The sequence below is a fragment of the Danio rerio genome, chromosome 25 (assembly GCF_052040795.2).
Source record: "Danio rerio strain M-AB ecotype USA chromosome 25, GRCz13ab, whole genome shotgun sequence".
Lineage (NCBI taxonomy): Eukaryota > Metazoa > Chordata > Actinopteri > Cypriniformes > Danionidae > Danio > Danio rerio.
The window spans coordinates 31,075,768-31,095,338 of record NC_141045.1 but is presented as its reverse complement, the minus strand read 5'-3'; the positions used below and the strand labels follow the sequence as shown (position 1 = coordinate 31,095,338).

At 37.8% G+C, this 19,571-nt stretch overlaps 1 protein-coding gene and 1 long non-coding RNA gene across 9 annotated transcripts in view; one reads left to right on the top strand and one right to left on the bottom strand.

Annotated features, from left to right (window-relative positions):
- Nucleotides 1-19,195, top strand: part of washc4 (WASH complex subunit 4) — a 64,487-nt gene extending 45,292 nt beyond the window's left edge. The window contains exons 28-33 of one of the 8 annotated variants that reach the window (XR_015526574.1): nucleotides 1,787-1,873; nucleotides 4,116-4,263; nucleotides 4,347-4,956; nucleotides 8,944-11,029; nucleotides 11,105-11,201; nucleotides 18,546-19,195. Coding sequence is in view for 2 of the 8 variants with exons in the window: in XM_087312427.1 (XP_087168553.1) it covers nucleotides 1,787-1,873; nucleotides 4,116-4,263; nucleotides 4,347-4,443; nucleotides 10,833-11,029; nucleotides 11,105-11,201; nucleotides 18,546-18,616 (697 nt within the window). In the remaining 6 variants the exon portion in view is untranslated. Of the gene's footprint in view, nucleotides 1-1,128; nucleotides 1,874-4,115; nucleotides 4,264-4,346; nucleotides 4,957-8,893; nucleotides 11,030-11,104; nucleotides 11,202-11,296; nucleotides 11,491-18,545 lie in introns of those variants that run through there. The other 7 variants (XM_087312427.1, XM_087312428.1, XR_015526575.1 and 4 more) reach the window with 7 other exon arrangements.
- On the bottom strand, nucleotides 13,057-16,328 carry LOC147837869 (uncharacterized). The gene is made up of 2 exons (XR_015526634.1): nucleotides 14,342-16,328; nucleotides 13,057-13,428 (listed from the first exon to the last, which is right to left on the bottom strand). It is a non-coding gene; the product is annotated as an uncharacterized LOC147837869 (long non-coding RNA).
- Nucleotides 19,196-19,571: the final 376 nt, after the last annotated feature.

Below are 19,571 nucleotides of genomic sequence, written 5' to 3'. Positions count from 1 at the left end.
TACGAACGAAACCAAGTTATTCACATGCACGCGCAAACCCGGGAGATTTCAAACCTGAGGCCCCGCCCTCTGACGCAGAAACCGAGACACACACACACACACACACACACCCACAAACACACACACACAAACATGCCGGTCGATTGAAGTCACACTGCAGATGGATATATTGAGTCTCTACCCAAAGATGAAACCTCAGCATTATAGCCAAGCAGTTGGAAACTACTGGAAACTTCTGGAAGCTACATGCTACAAAGAATACTTCATCAGCGTTTGTTAAAGGAAGGATCAGTAAAGAGTAACTTACTGATAGACGTCAGGATGGGTTTCTTCCTCTATTTCTCAAGTGTAAGTACGTGCGATTAAAGTTGCCTCGTTGACTCTGGCTTGCAAATGTATTTAGTTGTGATTTGTTACTTGTAACCGCGTGTACTGTATCAGGTTAACTGGCTATATTCTCTTATCGTGTGCAAAGTCACGTTAAAAACGCGACGCGTGCTGCGTTAACGGAGCTCCGTGGACGGGGAGTAACGTTAGTGTGTGTGTCTGTGTGTGCGTGCGCGCGCTGTCGTCCGGAGGTGTGTGTGTGTGTGTGTGTGCGCGCGCGTTGTCGTCCGGAGCAGGGTTAAGTGCGTATGTGTGTGTGTGTGTGTGTGTCTGTGAAAAGAGCAGAGTGAGAAGCTAGGAGATCTCCTCAACTGTTTTTGGAGTTTTTGCTCAATAAAATAGTCAGTCGTCTGTATTTTCAAGTCCATAGTCTGTATTTACATTGACCCACTGGCAGCTAAACTCCACGCCTACACTATCGAGCGTGTATGAACTGTGATTACTTTTATATTGCTGATTAGCTGTTTGGCATTTCATTCTCTGACTGAAGGCAGTCGACCAATCGCAACAGACTGTCATCGGTCCAATCAGCGCAGATTAGCTTCGCGCTAAGGAGGGGTTTGGGAACAAATGAATCCCTGAACGATTCATACAGGAGTCGCTGGGATAATTAGGTAAAAATAAATGCAGATTATAAGACCATGAAAGTGTTTTTTGACCTTGCATGCATATTAAACTGTTGTTGGAGACCCTTACAACCAAGATATGACCCTATTTCATGTATAATATGGGCTCTTTAAGAGAATAAGTTGCACATAGCCTGTTTGCTTAATAATTTGAATGGGCTAACTCATTTTTTTTTTAGTAAAGCCAACAAATCCTTTTTTTCACAGTGTAAAAATAAAAATTCCACCATTATTTACACTTTAAACCTGTTTGAGTTTCTTTCTTCTGTTGAACACAAAGGAAGATATTTTGAAGAATGTTGGAAAACAACAGCTGTTGACTTCAATTATGTTTTTGTTCCTATTATGGAAGCCTCTGGCTGCTTTTTTTTCAACAAGAATGTCTTGCTTTGTCTTCAACAGAAGAAAGAACCTCATTAAAGTTCAGAAGTGAGTAAAGAGGGAGGGTAATTTAGTTTTGGGTGATCTGTCCCTTTAAATATCTATACCAGAGGTGGCCAACCCTGTTCCTGGAGAGCCACCTTCCTGCAGATTTCAGTTGCAACCCATATCAAACACACCTGCCTGTAATTATCACGTGTTGTTCAGGTCCTAATTAATTGGTTCAGGTGTGTTTGAGATGGGTAGCAACTGAAATCTGCAGGAAAGTGGCTCTCCAGGAACAGGGTTGTCCACCCCTGATCTATCCAGACATAAAACACAGAGAGTATGAACATTATAAAAGTCTTTTTACTAAGTATTTAGCATGGTATTCACGCTGAAATGTCTTCCAGGTTTGTTCCTGATCTTGAGGACATTGTGAACTTTGAGGAGCTGGTGAAAGAGGAAGGCCTTTCTGAAGAGACCCAAAAAGCCAGCAGGTACTGCATATCACCTCATGTCACTTAATCAGCATCCTTATCACAAGCCAGATTGTAAACCACACGGGAAACTAATAATTCAATTAAATAAAAACAAATGATGAATTTAAAAAGTCAACTAGATCTGGCAGGTCAAGCCGGTCTCTCCTTGATCCCTGTGGCACTCCGCTGGTTGTGGAAGTTCAGAGTTGACCCAAAAACCATTATGACTGGCTAAGATTGGCAGGGAAAATTGAAAAAAGTGGTTTAAGGGCACAATTAAAACACAATAAAACATATTATATTAAAGAATGACAGTCACAATAAATACATTAATAACATAAAATAATCATAATAATCAGGTTTCAGGATTTATTAGTTGCATAAAAGATAATAAAATAACAACAAAAACAATATTAACAGCAAAAACAATAATTCATTATTAAAAAGCATCAATACACATTTCGATTATTCATAACAATAATTCATAAATACAAAACAAAATAAATGTAATGATTAGAACATTATTAAAACGCAATAAAACATATTACATTAATGAATGACAATCAAAATAAATACATTAATAATAATCAGGTTTTAGTATTATTAGTTGGATAAAAAGATAATAAAATAATAACAAAACAATAATAATAGTAATAACAATAATTTAGTATTTTAAAAACGTAATAATTCTTCATATTATTTATAACAATAATTCATAAATACAAAAATGGTAAATATAATGACGAGAACATTAGTAAAACATAGTAAAAACATATTACATTAATGTATGACAATCACAATAAATACATTAATAATATAAAATAATAATAATAACAATAATAATAATGTTTTAATATTTATTAATCATTGCTGTATGAAAGATAATAAAATAATAACAAAAACAATATTATTAGCAATCTCACTAACTCATTAAATAAAGCATCAGTTTATTCAAAACAATAATTAATAAATGCAAAAAAGATAAATATAATGACAAGAACATGAATAAAACACAATAAAAACATTATATAAAAAAATGACAATCACAATAAATACATTAATATTATAAAATAATCATAATATCATGATAAATTCATCATAAATTATTATTATAATAATAATCAGGTTTTAATATTTATTAATCATTGCTGTATGAAAAAAAAATAATAACAACAATATTAATAGCAATAACAATAATTTAATATTTAATAAAGCATCAATAACTATTCATATTATTCATAACAATAATTTTAAAATACAAAAATAAATAAATAAATATAATGACAGGAACATTATCAAAACATAATAAAAACATTATATAAATTAATGACAATAACAAAAAATACATTGATATTAATCAGGTTTTAGTATTAATCATCGCTGCATGAAAGATAATAAAATATTATCAAAATCAATAGCAATAACAATAATTCATTATATTTTAAAAAAGCATCAATAATTATTCATATTATCCATAACTATCATTTAAAAATACAAAATATAAATATGACAAGAACATTATTAAAACACAATAAAACATGTTACATAAATGAATGACAAAACATTAATACGTTAAAAATAATAATAATAATAATAATAATCAGTGTTTAGTATTTATTACTCATCATAATAAAGTATTAATAACAATAATTAATCATTATTACATAAAGCAGCAATAATTAATAATATTATTCATAAAAATAACTCAAAAATATAAATATAAAAACAAGAGCATGATTAAAGCACAATCAAAACATAATATATTAATTAATTACATTCACAATAAATACAGTAATAATATAAAATAATAATTAAGGTTTAGTATTTATAACTTCATATCATAATAAAATATTAATAACAATAATGATTAATTATAAAAAAAGCATACATAATTATTAATATTCAATCATTAATATTCATGACAATAACTCATTAAAAGATAAATAACAAGAGCATTATTAAACAATAAAAACATTACAATTATGAATGACAATTACAATAAATACATTAATAATAATAATATTATTAATAATAATAATAATAAGGTTTTAGTATTTATTACTTATCACATCATAATAAAGTATGAACAAAAATATTAATAAAAATAAGAATTTATTATTAAATAAACCATCATTGATTAAATAACAATAATGATAAAATATAACAATACTAAATAATTAGTCATTAATAATATACACAAAATATATTAATAATAACAATAATATTACAAATATATAATAATAATAATATATCTTTTCAGCCAACTAGACTGTGTGCTAAGCGACCTGACCAGCAACTCTGCAGAAGGAACAGAGTACTTCAAGATGCTGGTGGGGGTTTTCGCTCCAGAGTTTCGCAGCATCAAGAACATGCACTTGAGGAACTTCTACATGATTGTTCCTCCTTTGGTGCGTTTTCGGCTCTCTGATGTGGAAATCTTCTGCTGACTGCCGTTTCTCTTGCATAACATTATTTCTGTTCTCCCTTCCAGACGGTAAACTTCGTGGAACACTCCATCAGCTGCAAAGAAAAGCTGAACAAGAAGAATAAAGTGGGAGCTGCTTTTACAGACGATGGTTTCGCCATGGGTATGTCATAGTCAATGGCTTTGTGTTCAGGATGGTTGAAACGTCATTACCAAGGGTTCCCACTCTTCCACTTAAATTCCAAGCATTTGAATTTCAGACAAATGGATCCAGTGCCTGAAAAGTACTTAAAAACAAACATACAGCGGGGAAAATAATTATTGTACATGTCATGTTTTATTCCTGAGAATATTATTTCTAAAGGAGCTGTTGACATGGGATTGAACCAGATTTTGGTAGGAAGGTGGGATTTTCTGTGCAGTGGAGCTGTTTTGTCCCTCAAAACGAGCGAAGAATGCGTTTAGCTCATTCAGTAGCGAGATGGTGCTGTCACAGGTCTGTGGTTAGGGTTTGTAGTCTGTGATGGACTGTATTCCTCTCCACAGACTCGGTGTGTCTCTGCTGTAATCAAAGCGATGGGCTATTCCTCTGGAGTACTGTCTCTAAAGGCTGATTTATACTTCTGTGTCAAACGCCAGCGTATGGTACGGCGCTGATGCAAAGCCCTTCGCAGTGGCCGTTGGCGTCGCTGACGTGCACCTCTCAAAAAATTTAACTACCCGTCGCAACGTAAATGGTGCGAGCCTGATGGAGTGATTGTTTACAAGTGTGGAGTCCTGTGAAGGAGCTCCGGATAGAAAGTTTTGTTTTGTGTTTACCTCATAGTGCACGTCCGCCTGTTCCTGCCTCAAAATGAGCGAGTTTGAGCCACTTGTACATCCCGGAAGTGTTCGGGTAAAGCAAAACATCAGCGAAGAAACTCGACACAGAGGAACATTTACACCTCACTGCCAACTAGCGTTTCGGTAGTGTAATGCAGACCAACAGAGAGAGCGCCCAGAAGTATAAATGCACAGCCATGTTTGTTGCATGCGGCGTGGGTTACGCCGGTCACTTGACGCAGAAGTATAAACCAGGCTTTAGCCTCTCTGATGCCACGGGAAAGGTTGGCTCTAGCTGTCTTTAGGCCGCCTCATCTCCAGCTCTGAAGGCAGTGTTCCTAGCCTTCAGGAGGCTGAAGACCTCTCCTGTCAGCCATGGCTTCTGATTGGGACGGACTGTGATGGTTTTGGTGACTGTTACATCCTCAGTGCATTTGTTTATATAGGCTATAACAGTCTCAGCATACTCCTGGAGGTCAGTGGTGTTGTTGTAAGTGGCCGCCTGTTTAAACATATCCCAGTCTGTGGTATTGAAGCAGTCTTGTAAAGCCTCTGAAGAGCCTTCTGGCCACACTTGTATCTCCTTGCAAACCGGTTTGGTGACGATGGGTCTGTAAGCAGGCATTAGCATGACAGTTAAGTGGTCTGTATTTAATACTTTATCTAAAAGGCTTTTTGGTGATGTCATGAGTCATGAGTTGCTCAGGTGTGACTTTTTTTTCCACAGACTTCAACAAAATGTACAAATCTTGACGGTTCTGTGGGTCTCGTCTACCAAATCTGATCTTCATTTTGTATTCTCTTTTGGATTGAAGTCAGGTTATTGGCTGGGCCTTTCTACAGCCTGATTTTCTTTCTCTGAAAGCATTTTAGAGATTCATTGGCTGTGTTTTAGATCATTGTCTTGCTGAAATGTCCACTCTGGTTTTATCTTCATCATCCTGCTACTGTAGATGTTGGACTGAAGCAGCTGATATTAATTTACAATGAGAAAGGGGGGTAGATCCTTGCTGAATAACTACTGAGAGATTTCAGCTGCTGTCTGGACTTTCACTGTCTTTCTTTCACATCCCTTTCTTCATGTGTTCAGTACGTTTTCCATGTGTTAATGAATTTTATTACGCATAACTAGATTTGTAAGCTGCATATATGGATTTCTTTAGTTGTTACCAACATTCAGGAAAAATTTTAGAATTGTTTTCTAAAAAAATATTATATTTTCCCCTTTGTAGGTCTTTGAAACTACTGAAATTAAATTTGTTCATGGTGTTATTTCAGCAGTTGTGCTGTGCTGCTGTCAAAAACAAAACCAGGGTGTCTGCAGGGTATTAAAAAGTATTAAAAGTTGATGAATCAATTACGAGAAAAAAGTCTTAGGGTGCTTTCATAACTGTAGTTCGCTTCATTTGGTCCGGACCAAGAGCAATAAATGATACATTGTTCCAATTTCTGTCGTCTGGGACGTTTTCACACCACACTGCTGGCTTTGGTCCGAACCAGTTGAAAAGAACCAAAATGCACTCATCTGACAAAATCCTCATCTCTCATTGGCCAGATGTGGTTGAACATGGCTCCTAAACGGCTTATTGATTGGACAGAATTCACGTGTGGGAAAATGCCAATGAACTCCCACAAGTAAACAAACCGGCAGACACAAAATGTCGCTTTTTACTGCGCTGATTGATTGGGACGACTGCGCTGATTGATTGTATCCCTGCTTTATACAAACTATACATTTTGAGAATGAAGCACAGATGGAAAACAATGTAAATGCATCGCACGTCACTTCAGGAGGAGGCGTGAATTAATTTAGCTTAACTGCAACATGGTCATCTTGCGGAAATATTATCAACGATCTATCAGGTAATGTTTTCCCCTCTCTCTCACTCTGTTGGTAAAGCGATGTCAACAAATATTTTTCCTCCATATCCCATAATGCACAACGCATCGGCCTACGGCAGCTGGATAAGTCCAAAAGGCGAAGTACTTTTTTCGGCTGGGTCTGTTTTAGTTCAGATCATATTCTCACCACAAACAGCTTCAGTGTTTGTTTGAAAGCGTACCGAGACCACCTCTTCAAGCAGGTCTCAGTAGGCTTTTTTTGGTCCGCTTTTGGTGCACACCTGAGTACTATTGCTGCATTCACACGTGCCCAAACGAACAGCACCAAGAGGGAAAACGAACTCCTAGTGCGATTCAAAGGAACTAGATTCAACCGAACCTGCCTACCGAAGGCAGGTGTAAAAAGCACCCTTAATCACGTTTTTACAAGGTCTTAAATTTTGTTCAAGCGTTGTCTAAAGTGTTTGTCTCCAAAAAAGCATAAATATTTTTATTTTCCTCCTAATATTAACAACGGCGTGCTCGATGATGTCATGTAATTTGTGATAAACGCAGAAGGGTAATGTGACACTCTCCACATGTAGTGAAACCATAGAGTGAAACAGACGGCAAAATGGAAAATTGTATGACTGTGTACTCCTGGTTAAAGAAAGACGAGTTTAAACAGTGGCTGAAGCCTGTTGCTGAAAACAACCGCGTAATTTATTTTTTCAAGGTTTGTTTCTTCCAGGCTTATCTGAGTTCTGTTGCATGGTTGTGCTCCATTGATTTATGTAACTACAACTGTTTATTAAGTTAAATGTTTGATACTGATTAGAACTTGAAGTGGCGACGAGGTCCTAAAATATTCTGAGAAGGTCTTTAAAAAGTCTTAAAAAGGTATTGAAATTTCCTTTAGAATTCCTGCATATACCACGAGAACTAAAAAATTATTTAAAAATCTTACATTCAAATCTTGTATTTTATCAACATTTCAGAAACCACATTTGAATATTACCATTATCGAATTTTACTAAAGTTCTTTGAACATGACTGTTTAAAACAGATGTTAAAAATCACACATTTAAAACACCAGTATTACTGACATTTTCATCAAAATATTAAGTGTAAGTGTAACGTTTTACGTTAGGTACAGTAAGGACTTTCATGGTGCTACTTTTGCTTAGGGAATCAAAAAAGGTGCTTGTTCTGAAATGAACTGTGCTTTAAAAAGTCATCGAATCTGCTTTTCATTAATGAGTGGAAAACCCTTTATTAAACATTTACATAAAATGTCATATTGAAGGTGCTGTATATAAGTTTTTGACTCTTCTAAAGCATAAAAATACTATAATATGTTTGTAGATATTTGAGAAACATACAAAGTGAACATTCTTGTTCATCTGAAAAACAATGCTATAGTCAAATATTCCACTTTGAAAATGTCCTATCCGTGCCTGAATGCTGTCTTTGTTTCAGTTCTTTTAACCCGCCCACTGCCACTTTAGCCAATCATATTTCAGCACAACCGGGTTGCCTTGTTAGAAAACTGCATATTTAAAGGGCACCTATGGTGAAAAATCTACTTTTCAAGCTGTTTGGACAGACGTGTGTAAGTATAGTGTTTGGACCGTCATATTGGGGTGATATAAACACACACAGTCCTTTTTGGGTTTTTTTCAATACAATAATACAAAAACGGAGGACCAATTAGAGCGGTTTTCAGAGCGACCGCAACTTGGCGTAGGAGTGCGGTCCCCCGGCTCACCAATATTGATTGACAGGCATGCGTCACCATATCCTCAGTTTGTTGTTTCACGTTCGCTATTTTCAGCATGTGAGTCAAAGCGATGCCACTAAAGGAACAACCTTGCTCTTTTTTTAGATGTAAGGTTCATTTGGCTCAACACAAGAACAATTTTCTCCACATTAGTGCTTTAATCGGAATTATTGTTTGTACCTTTTGGTAGGTTTGCAAACATGTGTGCTTTTTATTGCGTCTACCTTAATAAAAAGGTAGACGCCATGCATTTCAGAGTTCTGGGTGTGGGTTTCTGTCGGGGTGCACGCGGCACAGCTTCGGGTCGGTGGCTGGATGCCGCGGGTGGCCGCCGACTTGGGGCGCCATTGTGTTTGCCCTGGTTGGAGGTCTGTGTTTGGTGTTCTGGAATGCATGGCGCTGCGTGGCGTGAGGATTCAAGACACTTCGAGTTTCTACCGCACGTCTGAGAGTGTCTGTTGTGCCGTGTCGCGGCTTCGAGCTGCGCATCCGGTACCTCAGTTAAAGTTAATTCAGTGTGCGTAGTTATTAGTCTTGGCGTACAAGCTCGGCACTTGAAACTAGCACACAATTGGCTGTAATACATACAAAGACACAAATGATTGTGTACTCTCTGCTTGGTCTGTGTCCGAGTCGCACATGTACAACTGAATGCTGATCCTCTCATGTACTGTAGCTTAGCTTCACTCTGTCTGCCTGTCTGTTGCCAAACACAGAGCGGGTGAGCTCTTGGCTCCGACCCCTTGTTACATTGGGCAGGAAGCCGAAACTAATTTTCATGTGAAGCAGCACACCCCTAAAACAGAGAGCTGTGTACACACCCCCAACATGACACATTTGAACACATTATAATAAAAAAACATCTGAACTGTGTGTTGAACTGAACCTAAACTGGCACACTCAGAACAACCATAATATTAATATTAAATCATAAAAAGGGTAAACTATGTGCCCTTTAATTCATTCAGTCAGAAAGACTCTCAAAGCATGCCTCAGTTACTGAAATGCGACCTGCGGTGGACAGTAATAGACTGAAATGAGCCACACATAGAGTTTCACATAGAGTTATTAATTAGCAAATAATATAAATATTTAGAACGTAAACACTGTACATTGTAACCTCATGTCCTAACAATATCCTACGTCACGAAATTTTCAGTGATTTTCAGTGCAATTTGGTTGTTTGCACCAGATGAAACACAACAGAAATGTAACTATTGGCAATCTGGAAACCTGCACTTGCATTTGTTTTGCTAACAGCCTGATAGCACTGGACGCCTACATTTTACTCAACAAATCGGCATCCAAAACCACACTTTACAAACACACACTAGACAACTTCAATCACATAACATTCACGTAACAGCAGGTTGTTAATATTTGTCTGCCCTGAGCCGTGTCCGTGAACACGCCAATGACGTAAACCTTTGTGTGTAAACGGGTTACGCAGAGTTTTGCATATTTTGACAGGCAAGGTTGGACAGCCAATCGTAATGTTCGGACCTAATGTTTTGATTTGAAAAACTTTTCTTGGTCCTACAGCTTCTACAGGATATTCAAATATATGAAAATACATTAGGACCACTTCATTTAATGATCGCTATCAGGATGCCAAAACATTTTCAACCAGCATAACACAATCTATTGTGCCTTTAGGCATTTAACAGACACTGTTATCCAAAACAACATACAGAAGAGGAATGAAGCAACTCATCGCTTTGGAAATGTCTGTGCATTGGGTTAAGTATCAGTTCACCCAAACAGTCTACATTTTGGTATTGATTATTCAACCCTCATGTGGTTCCAAACCCCTGAGGTCTTCTTTCATCTTCCGAACACAAAAGATTATATTTTAGATCTCTCTCTCTATTTTATTAAAAAAAAAAGTTTTGTAATGATTGGATTGGAATGACATGAGGGTGAATCATTAAAACGGAATTTTCTTTTTTGGGTGAACTAACCCTTTAATGTTTTGGTGTGGTTATGTGTTTGCAGAGAAGCAGCTTCTTTAAAATTATGTTTAGAAATTCAGGTGAAGACTGCCACTTCATTCCACCAGAGAGTAGTGATTTATTGCAGAGTCAGCGACCTCATCTGCAATATTCAAAGACCTTTCCCGTATTTTCCAGGAGTTGCTTACATCTTGAAGCTTCTGGACCAGTATCAGGAGTTTGACTCCCTCCACTGGTTCCAGGCTGTGAGGGAAAAGTATGTGAAGGAAATGAATGCGGTGGTGAAGGAGCAGAACGTTCAGTCCACCAGCCAAGATGAGAAGCTCATGCAGACAATGAACCTGACTCAGAAGAGACTGGACGTCTATCTGCAGGTATGAGAGCATCTTCATTGCTTTCAGCAATAATGAACGTCACCTTGTTTATCGACATCGTCTTTGTGTTTGTAGGAGTTTGAGTTGCTGTATTTCTCACTGAGCAGTGCTCGGATTTTCTTCAGAGCTGATAAAACAGCAGCAGAGGAGACCCAGGAAAAGAAGGACAAAGGTTGGTTGATGGAATCGTCTTGAAGTTGTGTTCTTAGAGTTACCATTCTGTAAATTAAAGCTTCAATCCTGATTAAACGCATCTAAACCTGATAGAATTTACAGAGAGGTGTGTTGGAACTGAGTATTGCAGGGAAGATCTCTAGGAAAAGCTCTCCATGTATTGGACTTCTGTGGTGTTCAATCATTTGAAATCCAAAACGTCACCATGCGTTCATTGTGTTTCATGTTCTGAGGCGCAGATCATTTATAATAAATGAAAAAAGGCCCACAGTGGCTTCTCCCACTTACGCAAATGTCGTTTTGTCTCTTTGAAAGTTTCCACCAATTCATCAGGAAGTGACATTTCTGTTGACTTTCACTCAATGGATGGAAACGGTGCTTTATTTGCATAGGTTTTGCGTAAAATTGTATCCTTAAAGGGTCACAAAACACCAAAACACATTTTTAAGCTGTTGACAGTCGTATATGTATCCCACACTGCTAAAAACACTATTAGGACACCTATATTTCACTAAAAAGTTTAAATTAGTATCTTTTGCGTTATTTCAAGCAAATTCGTACTTCCGGTTTGAAACGAATTTTTGAAGCTGCGTCACGGTCATGATATAAGAGCTTTGTATTCCAGCATGCAGACTGGGCGTCTGTGCCAGAGTGAGTCTTATTACGTCTTCCAGTGTGTTGCATTAATGCATGAGTAAGGCTTGGTTCAAACCAATCAGCGCACTCTATTGTGCAACTTCATTAATATTCATTACTGTCATAGTTTAGATGACAGAGACGCCACGTTGTGTTGGCAAAACAAGTGTGAAGTGTTGCTTTTATAGTTTGCTGCCGTTAAGTTTTGCTTTTATTTTCTCTCTGTGAGAGCTCAGCTGGAGTCACTTGTGGATTAACAGTGTACGCGACGCTCGATAACAATAACTTACGTGTCTAAGGAGGAACATTGTTTACCTGAGAGCTGTTCTCATCTGCAAACGCTGAGATCCGGATTCGCTTGTAGTCTTCTCCTAATAAAGATGCGGCTCTAGTTGCTGGTGATTGTCCTGTCTCTACAAATTTGGTAAGTGAGCGACCAGCGCTCTTTGTTTATTCAGTTTGTTCGTATCGAACTAAGTTAACTATTGCACCGAGAGTAAACATGTTAGCACCACAACCAAACTTTAACCTCGTGTAGGGTTTTCCCCGCATTTAGTGACCGGAATAACACACGCGGCTTTCTGACGCTACCTGCCGTGTGCATCTAAGTTTCAGGGAAATGCGGAGGTTTTTTTTCTCTCATTCGCCGTGCGGTATCAAACATTGCATGAAAAATGCACGCTTAGAGCAGTTCCTTGAATCAAATATCTCGTTTGTCGCAAGGGGCATGAATGAATTCCCTGAATGAAAGAGCCAAACTGCAGTTAAAGTCCACCATTTAATAATTTGGCAAATAATTCCACTACAGATGTCCATGTAAACACAGTCACTTTGTCCTCTGTGTGTGTGTGTGTTTTGACTCTGAAAGTCAGCGCGCCCAAATAGACACTCCCACACCAAGCCTCTTTTCTTCCTCCGACACTCCCCCCTAAACATAGCTGGACACGCCCACTTTTCTGACTTTTTCCAAAGTAGAGGTGTGAAAACACCCTGCTGAAACGAGGGGGTTTCATGGCCCTTTAAGGCGCTGTTGTGTATCTGGATGATAATGTAGCAATACACACAGCAAGACTGGTGACAGAGTGGTTTGATGAGCATTAAGGTCAAGTTGACCCTCTCCCATGGCCTGCACGGTCACCTGAATTAAATATTGTTGAGCCACTTTGGGGTGTTTTGGAGGAGCGAGTCAGAAAAGCCCCCAAAAAAGCGAGTCAATGTTTTTTTTTTTTTTTTTTAAGTTTAATGTGTTTAATACTCATTGCTTCAATATTTGTGCACTTGATGGCTTAAATGTTCCCTTATGCCAAAACTGAGGTCCCATAAACCACCTTTTACTTCACTTTCACTTAGTCAGATAACATCCCACAACATGCATCCAGTGCAGACACAAGTCATGCCTCATAGTACAGTATAACAGTGGCCAAGCCAGTATCCGGTAATAAATGATCTACTGTATTGATCCCGTTGATCCATTTTCAGATGTGTGGTTATAAATGGGGGCTTTTACATGATGTAACGCATAACATACAGCAGATGCTTACTTTAAAAGAGGTTATGCTAGTTTATTCAGTATGTTGATGCACTTCCAACTAAGGGTGTCACGATCCTCTAAATCCTCAATTCGATTACATTTTCGATTCTAAAGTCACGGTTCGATTCGATTTTCGATTATAAATAATTAATTAATTAATAACAAATTAATTATTTGTAGCCTACTGTTTAAACTACCTGACCTGCATGGTCTTTGTTTTACCCATAAACAAACCGTACAGTAAATGAATTAGGTCAAGTTACACACATAATTACCACCTGTCAATCAATTTTTCTGCGGGACTCGTGAATAGGCAGTGATCTGTGTCGTTATAATGGCGTCGGTAAAGAAGGTGCACAACCAACAGGAACCAGCCAACAGTATCTGAGGTGTTCGCTAAAATGACAAGTACTAGTGTGACCCGCTGACTGCCTGGACTTGCTGTCTCGAGCGCATGACTGTCTGTGTGTGTGCCTGTGTGTGAATGAGTGTGTGTGGTCACGTGATGTGCATTTTCAGCGGTAGTGAGGAAGGAGGGCTGCTCAGAAATGCTACACGCCAGTGTGGATGTGGATCATTGTTGTTCTAAAATGGCATTTAAAAACAAAGACCTATTAGTGTAAACAGGGCCTGAGAGTGTATATTTCGCAAGCGGATTTGCAACGAGGGCGGGGCGGAGGATCGCGATGCGCCCATCTTCTATCGGCCCAACCCTAATACGTACATAGCAGAGCTTGCAAACTGTGTTTTGTCAACATAACTCACTGGAAATCCAAAATACTTCCACACCGGCGACTTCATTGAAAGAGGAGAGGGTTTAAGTTCTGTCGACGGGTCTCCTGTGTCTGCAGTTCAACAATCACTTCGACAAGCGTTTTTTTTACCGCTTGGCAAGCCAAGCTGACGTGACTATTGATTCGATAATCGAAATTGAGCATAAATTTCGAAATCGTGACACCCTTACTTCCAACTGAAACAGTATATTGAGCTGGGGCGAGGCTTTCTTTTGCATGTCATTCCCTCATAGCAAACTAAATGGTAAGAGAGAGTATTAATACGCAGTTGCTATGGAAGCCCTCAACAGAAGGACCCCAAATGATCAGACTTTCATTGAAGATTACCAAAACAAACCAATTTTTCTCAATGGATTAACTAAATTATTCACTTTAAGAATAACAATGTGAGCTAGCAAATAAACACTGTAAATTTAGATTAAGCGCACTGCTTTTGAAATAAAGCTTAGAAAATCTCAATGTCCACTCTATCTACATATTGATTACAGTTTCCCAAATATAAAGTTATCGCAGGGCAATTGTTTTTTGTGTTTAAAGTCCATGTGAAATCAAAATTTATCATGTTAATTTGCCAGTGCACATTAAGTACGTTTAAATCAGGGGTGTCCACACTCGGTCCTGGAGGGCCGGTGTCTTGGAGAGTTTAGCTCCAACCCTAATCAAACACACCTGAACCAGCTAATCAAGCTCTTACTAGGCATACTAGAAGATCTCCAGGCAGATGTGTTGAAGCAAGTTGGAGCTAAAGTCAGCAGGACACCGGCCCTCCAGACTGACTTTGGACACCCCTGGTTTACGTGGACACCAATAATCTGATTTTAATACGATTAAGACAATACTCTGATTAGGAGTCTACTATGTAAACAGCGATTTTTGATTAATTTAATCTGACTAAAGTCATAATCGAACTAAACAGAAATCGAATTAAGATGTGGAGTATGCCGATTTTAATCGAATTATGAAGTGTAGTATAGACATGTAAACACCTTAAACTATTACCGTCATGGATTTTTGACACTATTTTCTGCATCTATCAAGTCAGTAATAGACCACAGACCCCCTTATCGTGAAATTCGAAGGTTTTTTTTTTTCCCCATACAGCATACAGTATTAAATTCAATTAAAACAACACTCTTCCAGCAGTTCATACTCACATCCAATATCTCGTTTGTCACAGGTGGCATGCATGAAATGATCCTGCATGAAAGTGAAAGTGCCAAACTGCAGTTAAAGTCGACAAATTAAAAATGAAACACTCTAAATTACACAAAACTTTGTGTCACAAAAAAGTTTGTTTTGGTAATATTTAAAGTCTGACTATTTGGTCCCACATTTTTCTCTCAAGCTGCACACTATACACTATGCACCCACTCAACAGCATAGTATATGTATGTAGTGTCATCCCAAATGGAGCACTAATGTTTTTATACTAAACGGAAATTCAAACTGTTTCTCTGATGATGTTTGACTATTGCCAAATTAGTGAAATAAATGACCAAACTATTAAATAATACCTGGCATGAGTATAACCGCGTTCACCATCAGGAGGCGCTATAATCACTCTCATAGGAGAATTTTGCTTTCACAATCCAAAATAAATAAAGTTATCCAACATGTGTGCCTGATAGCTCTGCCCCTTCGGCTACATGAGCAAACCTGCGGTCGTTGAGTGCGTGACGTGCCCATCATTACACACTTCATTTAACTGGCTGAATGAGTGCATCATCCGGGTAATTAAAGTGCTCTTACTATTGTTAGTTTTCAGTGTGAATGAACTACTTACACTATTTATACTACAAAATGCCGTAGAATAGTGCAATAGTATTTGGGACGCAGCTTGATAATGTCAGTTTGATGGATTCAGCCATAAGACTCTCAACCTTCCCTCTTATCATTAGTTTGCTACAAGGTAATTATGCTTAAAAAGAAAGCCCCACCCCTACTTAATATTGTTACAATTGGAATTTGAAACATTCAGATGGTTATCTATGAACATCTTGACTAAAACAAGACTAAATTTAGGCTGTTGGTGAAAATCTATTAGCCCAAAAAATAGATTAGTCATCAAATAGATAATAATGAATGACTGAATGACTTTGATGAACATGAAAGTGAAATTGAACATCTCTCATGACCTGCAGTCACCAGTTTCAAATATTAATAGCTGCATTTCCACTATCGGGCCAGTGCGAGCCAGGGCTTTTATCTGGCCAGGCCAGGCCAATCGCCCGGGAGGTTGAGCAGTGAGGCCGAAATCATGTCGCGTTTCCACTGTCGGGCTAGTAGCTCGCAGCGCGTCACGCAAACCCCGCCCCCAGTACATCCCCCGAATCGAACATCACTCAAACCACCCACTTCAGATAAAGCCCACCACATCATCACGAAACTATTAAAATTAGGACAACCAAAACAAACAGATGACACGTTACTGTACAGCAGTACAATGCATGTCTATACGCACATACCTGTGTGTTCTCATTCATCATATTCATTTACTCTCCGACTGACTGTTGGCATCGAAATCCACTGGTCTTGCCACTCACGGAGAGACCCAGCGCAGGGAGCGCGCACATCCATAATATAACACCACATATATGAAATTCTCCGTTAATAACTCAATATAAAATGTGTTTTATAATATCCTCAGTTAGACAGACGCTGTCCAACATTCATCCCAATACTCCGGAGAGAACTGAAACATGAACTTTTCCCTATAGGCTTTACGACACTAAGTTAGGTGATTCCCTTTATTTAAAGATGTTGCTTATTATATCTTAAGTAAAGGAAAGTGTTCAGTGTTTCAGCACATAAGAGCAGCACGTAATAAAATATAGCCTATATTGCGTTGCGCTCAGCAGCTATGCACTAATAAAGCTCTTTATGTATTTAAAGTTTCCTTTTTTTAATTTTACCACGGCATATAAAAACATACACACTTGTTTGAGGACACAGAACACATTTTGAACTTGCAGTTTTCCCCGATGCGTCAAAAAAGTGCTGCGCAGCTGCAGATGGAAAAAAAGTCGCCTAGTTTCTGCTTTCACTCACCCCGAAAATGCTCTGTTTGCATGATTTGATTAATATCATCGTATCCAAATACTTTATAAATAATATTTAAAACATTCGCCGGTGTTTATTGTTTTTAGAAAATATCTAAAATCTTTTTTTTCAGAGAGGCTTTTGAAAAATGAAAGTTTAATGGCTTTAAAACAGTTTGATGTAGTACCTGATTGTTATAGCTAGCTTTTGTTAGTTTTATATTGGTTTATTTATTTAATGTGATTTTATTATATCTGATATTTGTAATTCTTTAAATTATTTCAATATAGCTTAGGCCATTTTATCTAGATATGACACTATTGTTTTGAGCCTACAAAAGTGGACACGAAATTTGTAAAGTTTAATGTCTTTCTGTTGTATTCATATTGTGTATTATCTGCAAAATAAATAAAAACAATAAAAAAAGAAAAGAAAAAAGCCGCTCGCGGCATCAACAGAGCTGTGAAGGGAGCGCATTTTTCCTCGGTCTCGCACACACATACAGGCATCTAACCGTGCACAAACACACCTTTTAAACTTGACAAAAACTCTCGAAAACCTTTACTGTCTCCTGTGTCTTTAATATGGTGTAAAGATTATTATGCGTTATTGAAACATCAAGGAGGACGCAGCAAAGAAAAGACACCTATAAATGAAAACTACTTTATTATTTTATGCAACAGCCTTACATTTAAAAGAGAAACATAAGGGCGATCATACGCAAAAAGACCCCAGCCTATAATTTGTTCAAGATGTTTTCTTTTTGCCTTATTTATTTATTTGTTTGTGTTTGGCGCATGTACTCATGTGCTCTCCTTTCACTCCGCCCCAAAGCCCCGGCTGGCCCTCTTTGGCCCAAGGTATTCGGCGGGCTGCTGGCCCCAAGAAAGCCCCGATTTGGCCCGATTAGGCCCTGGAAGTGACAGTGGAAACACGACTGGCCTTGGCTCGCTCGCTTTAGGCGCGATAGTGGAAACGCGGCTATTGAGTTTCTTTGAGGCGTTTTGGAGGAGCAAGTTAGGCATTGTGTTCACCAGCATCATGTAGTGATTTGGGCACTAATCTGCAAGAATGGCTCAAAATCCTGCTGACCACTGTGCAGAACTTGTCATTCCATACTCGTGAAGTCTGTTAAATATGATGATTTGTCTATTTTTGGTCTATTTGTTAGATGCCTATTAGATTTTCATTGACAGCCCAAATGTAGCCTTTTTCGTCACATAAACATAACATTTCTATGGCAATTCGTTTCTTTGTAGATGGTGTTACCCAAAATGTTCATATTGGTGCATTCCTAAAAGTGACTTTTTCCACTATAAACAACTTTAATCTTTATTTTCAGAGGAAGGTGCCAAAACTGGTCCCGTTTCCATGACAGCTGAGGGCTCTCCTGTGGAACCTAGTGCCAAGTAAAAGCACCAAGCAGCGTGAATGGTATAAATCACTTTAAGGACAAGGACTGGTTCCAGAGGAGGTTACAGACTTTGACCCTTCAGCCACTATACTTCTTATGGAGTCTGTACAGCATCATTTTTGGCTCGCCTACTCGCATTCAACTGGAACTGACTGTGGATTGGACCAATGCATCATTTTTAGACATTGATTGTTTTATGTATCTTCAAAGACCTTCATCAGCAGTTATGTTTTTCATAATGATTTGTGGTCACGTAAAAAAAATAGATGGTGTCTGTAGTGTTGTTTTTTTTAGGGTAACATCTTAAATATAAGACACAGATATTTTTATATGATAATCACTCTTTTGGATAGATGTTTTAGACAGAGAAACGTCAAATTCAGCTAGATAAATTTAAATTTCACCCTAATGTTTTGTTTTCAAACTGATATGATGATAATTCAGTGAAAATTATTAGAGAGCGAAAAAAAATCTTGTCCATACAATGAAAGTTATTGTAGATCGTTTTGGCTCTCTTTGATTTTTATTTGTTTATCAAAACAATAGAATTAAAGTCAAACAGGTTTTGAACAAGTAAATGATTTCAGACTTAATTTATCTGGGTGAATTATACACGTAATGTTTATTTAGTAAATGAACATGGAACTTTTTTTGGAAAATGGCCCATTTTAGAAGTCCCCTGCAGTAAAACTATTGTTTTGCCATTTTTTGATCCATTCAGCCAATCTCTGAGTCTGATGGGAGTTTTTTTTTTAGCTTAGCATAGCATAAATCATTGAAACGGATTAGACCATTAGCATTTTGTTTTGAATTTCTTAAAAGAGTATACTTTGAGTGAAATTCTAATGGTCTAATCCGATTCAATGGTTTATGCTAAGCTAAGCTAAAAGTGCTCCTGATAGGACACCTCAAATTCCAATTGAAACAGAATGTTTAGAGGTGGGGCTTTCTTCT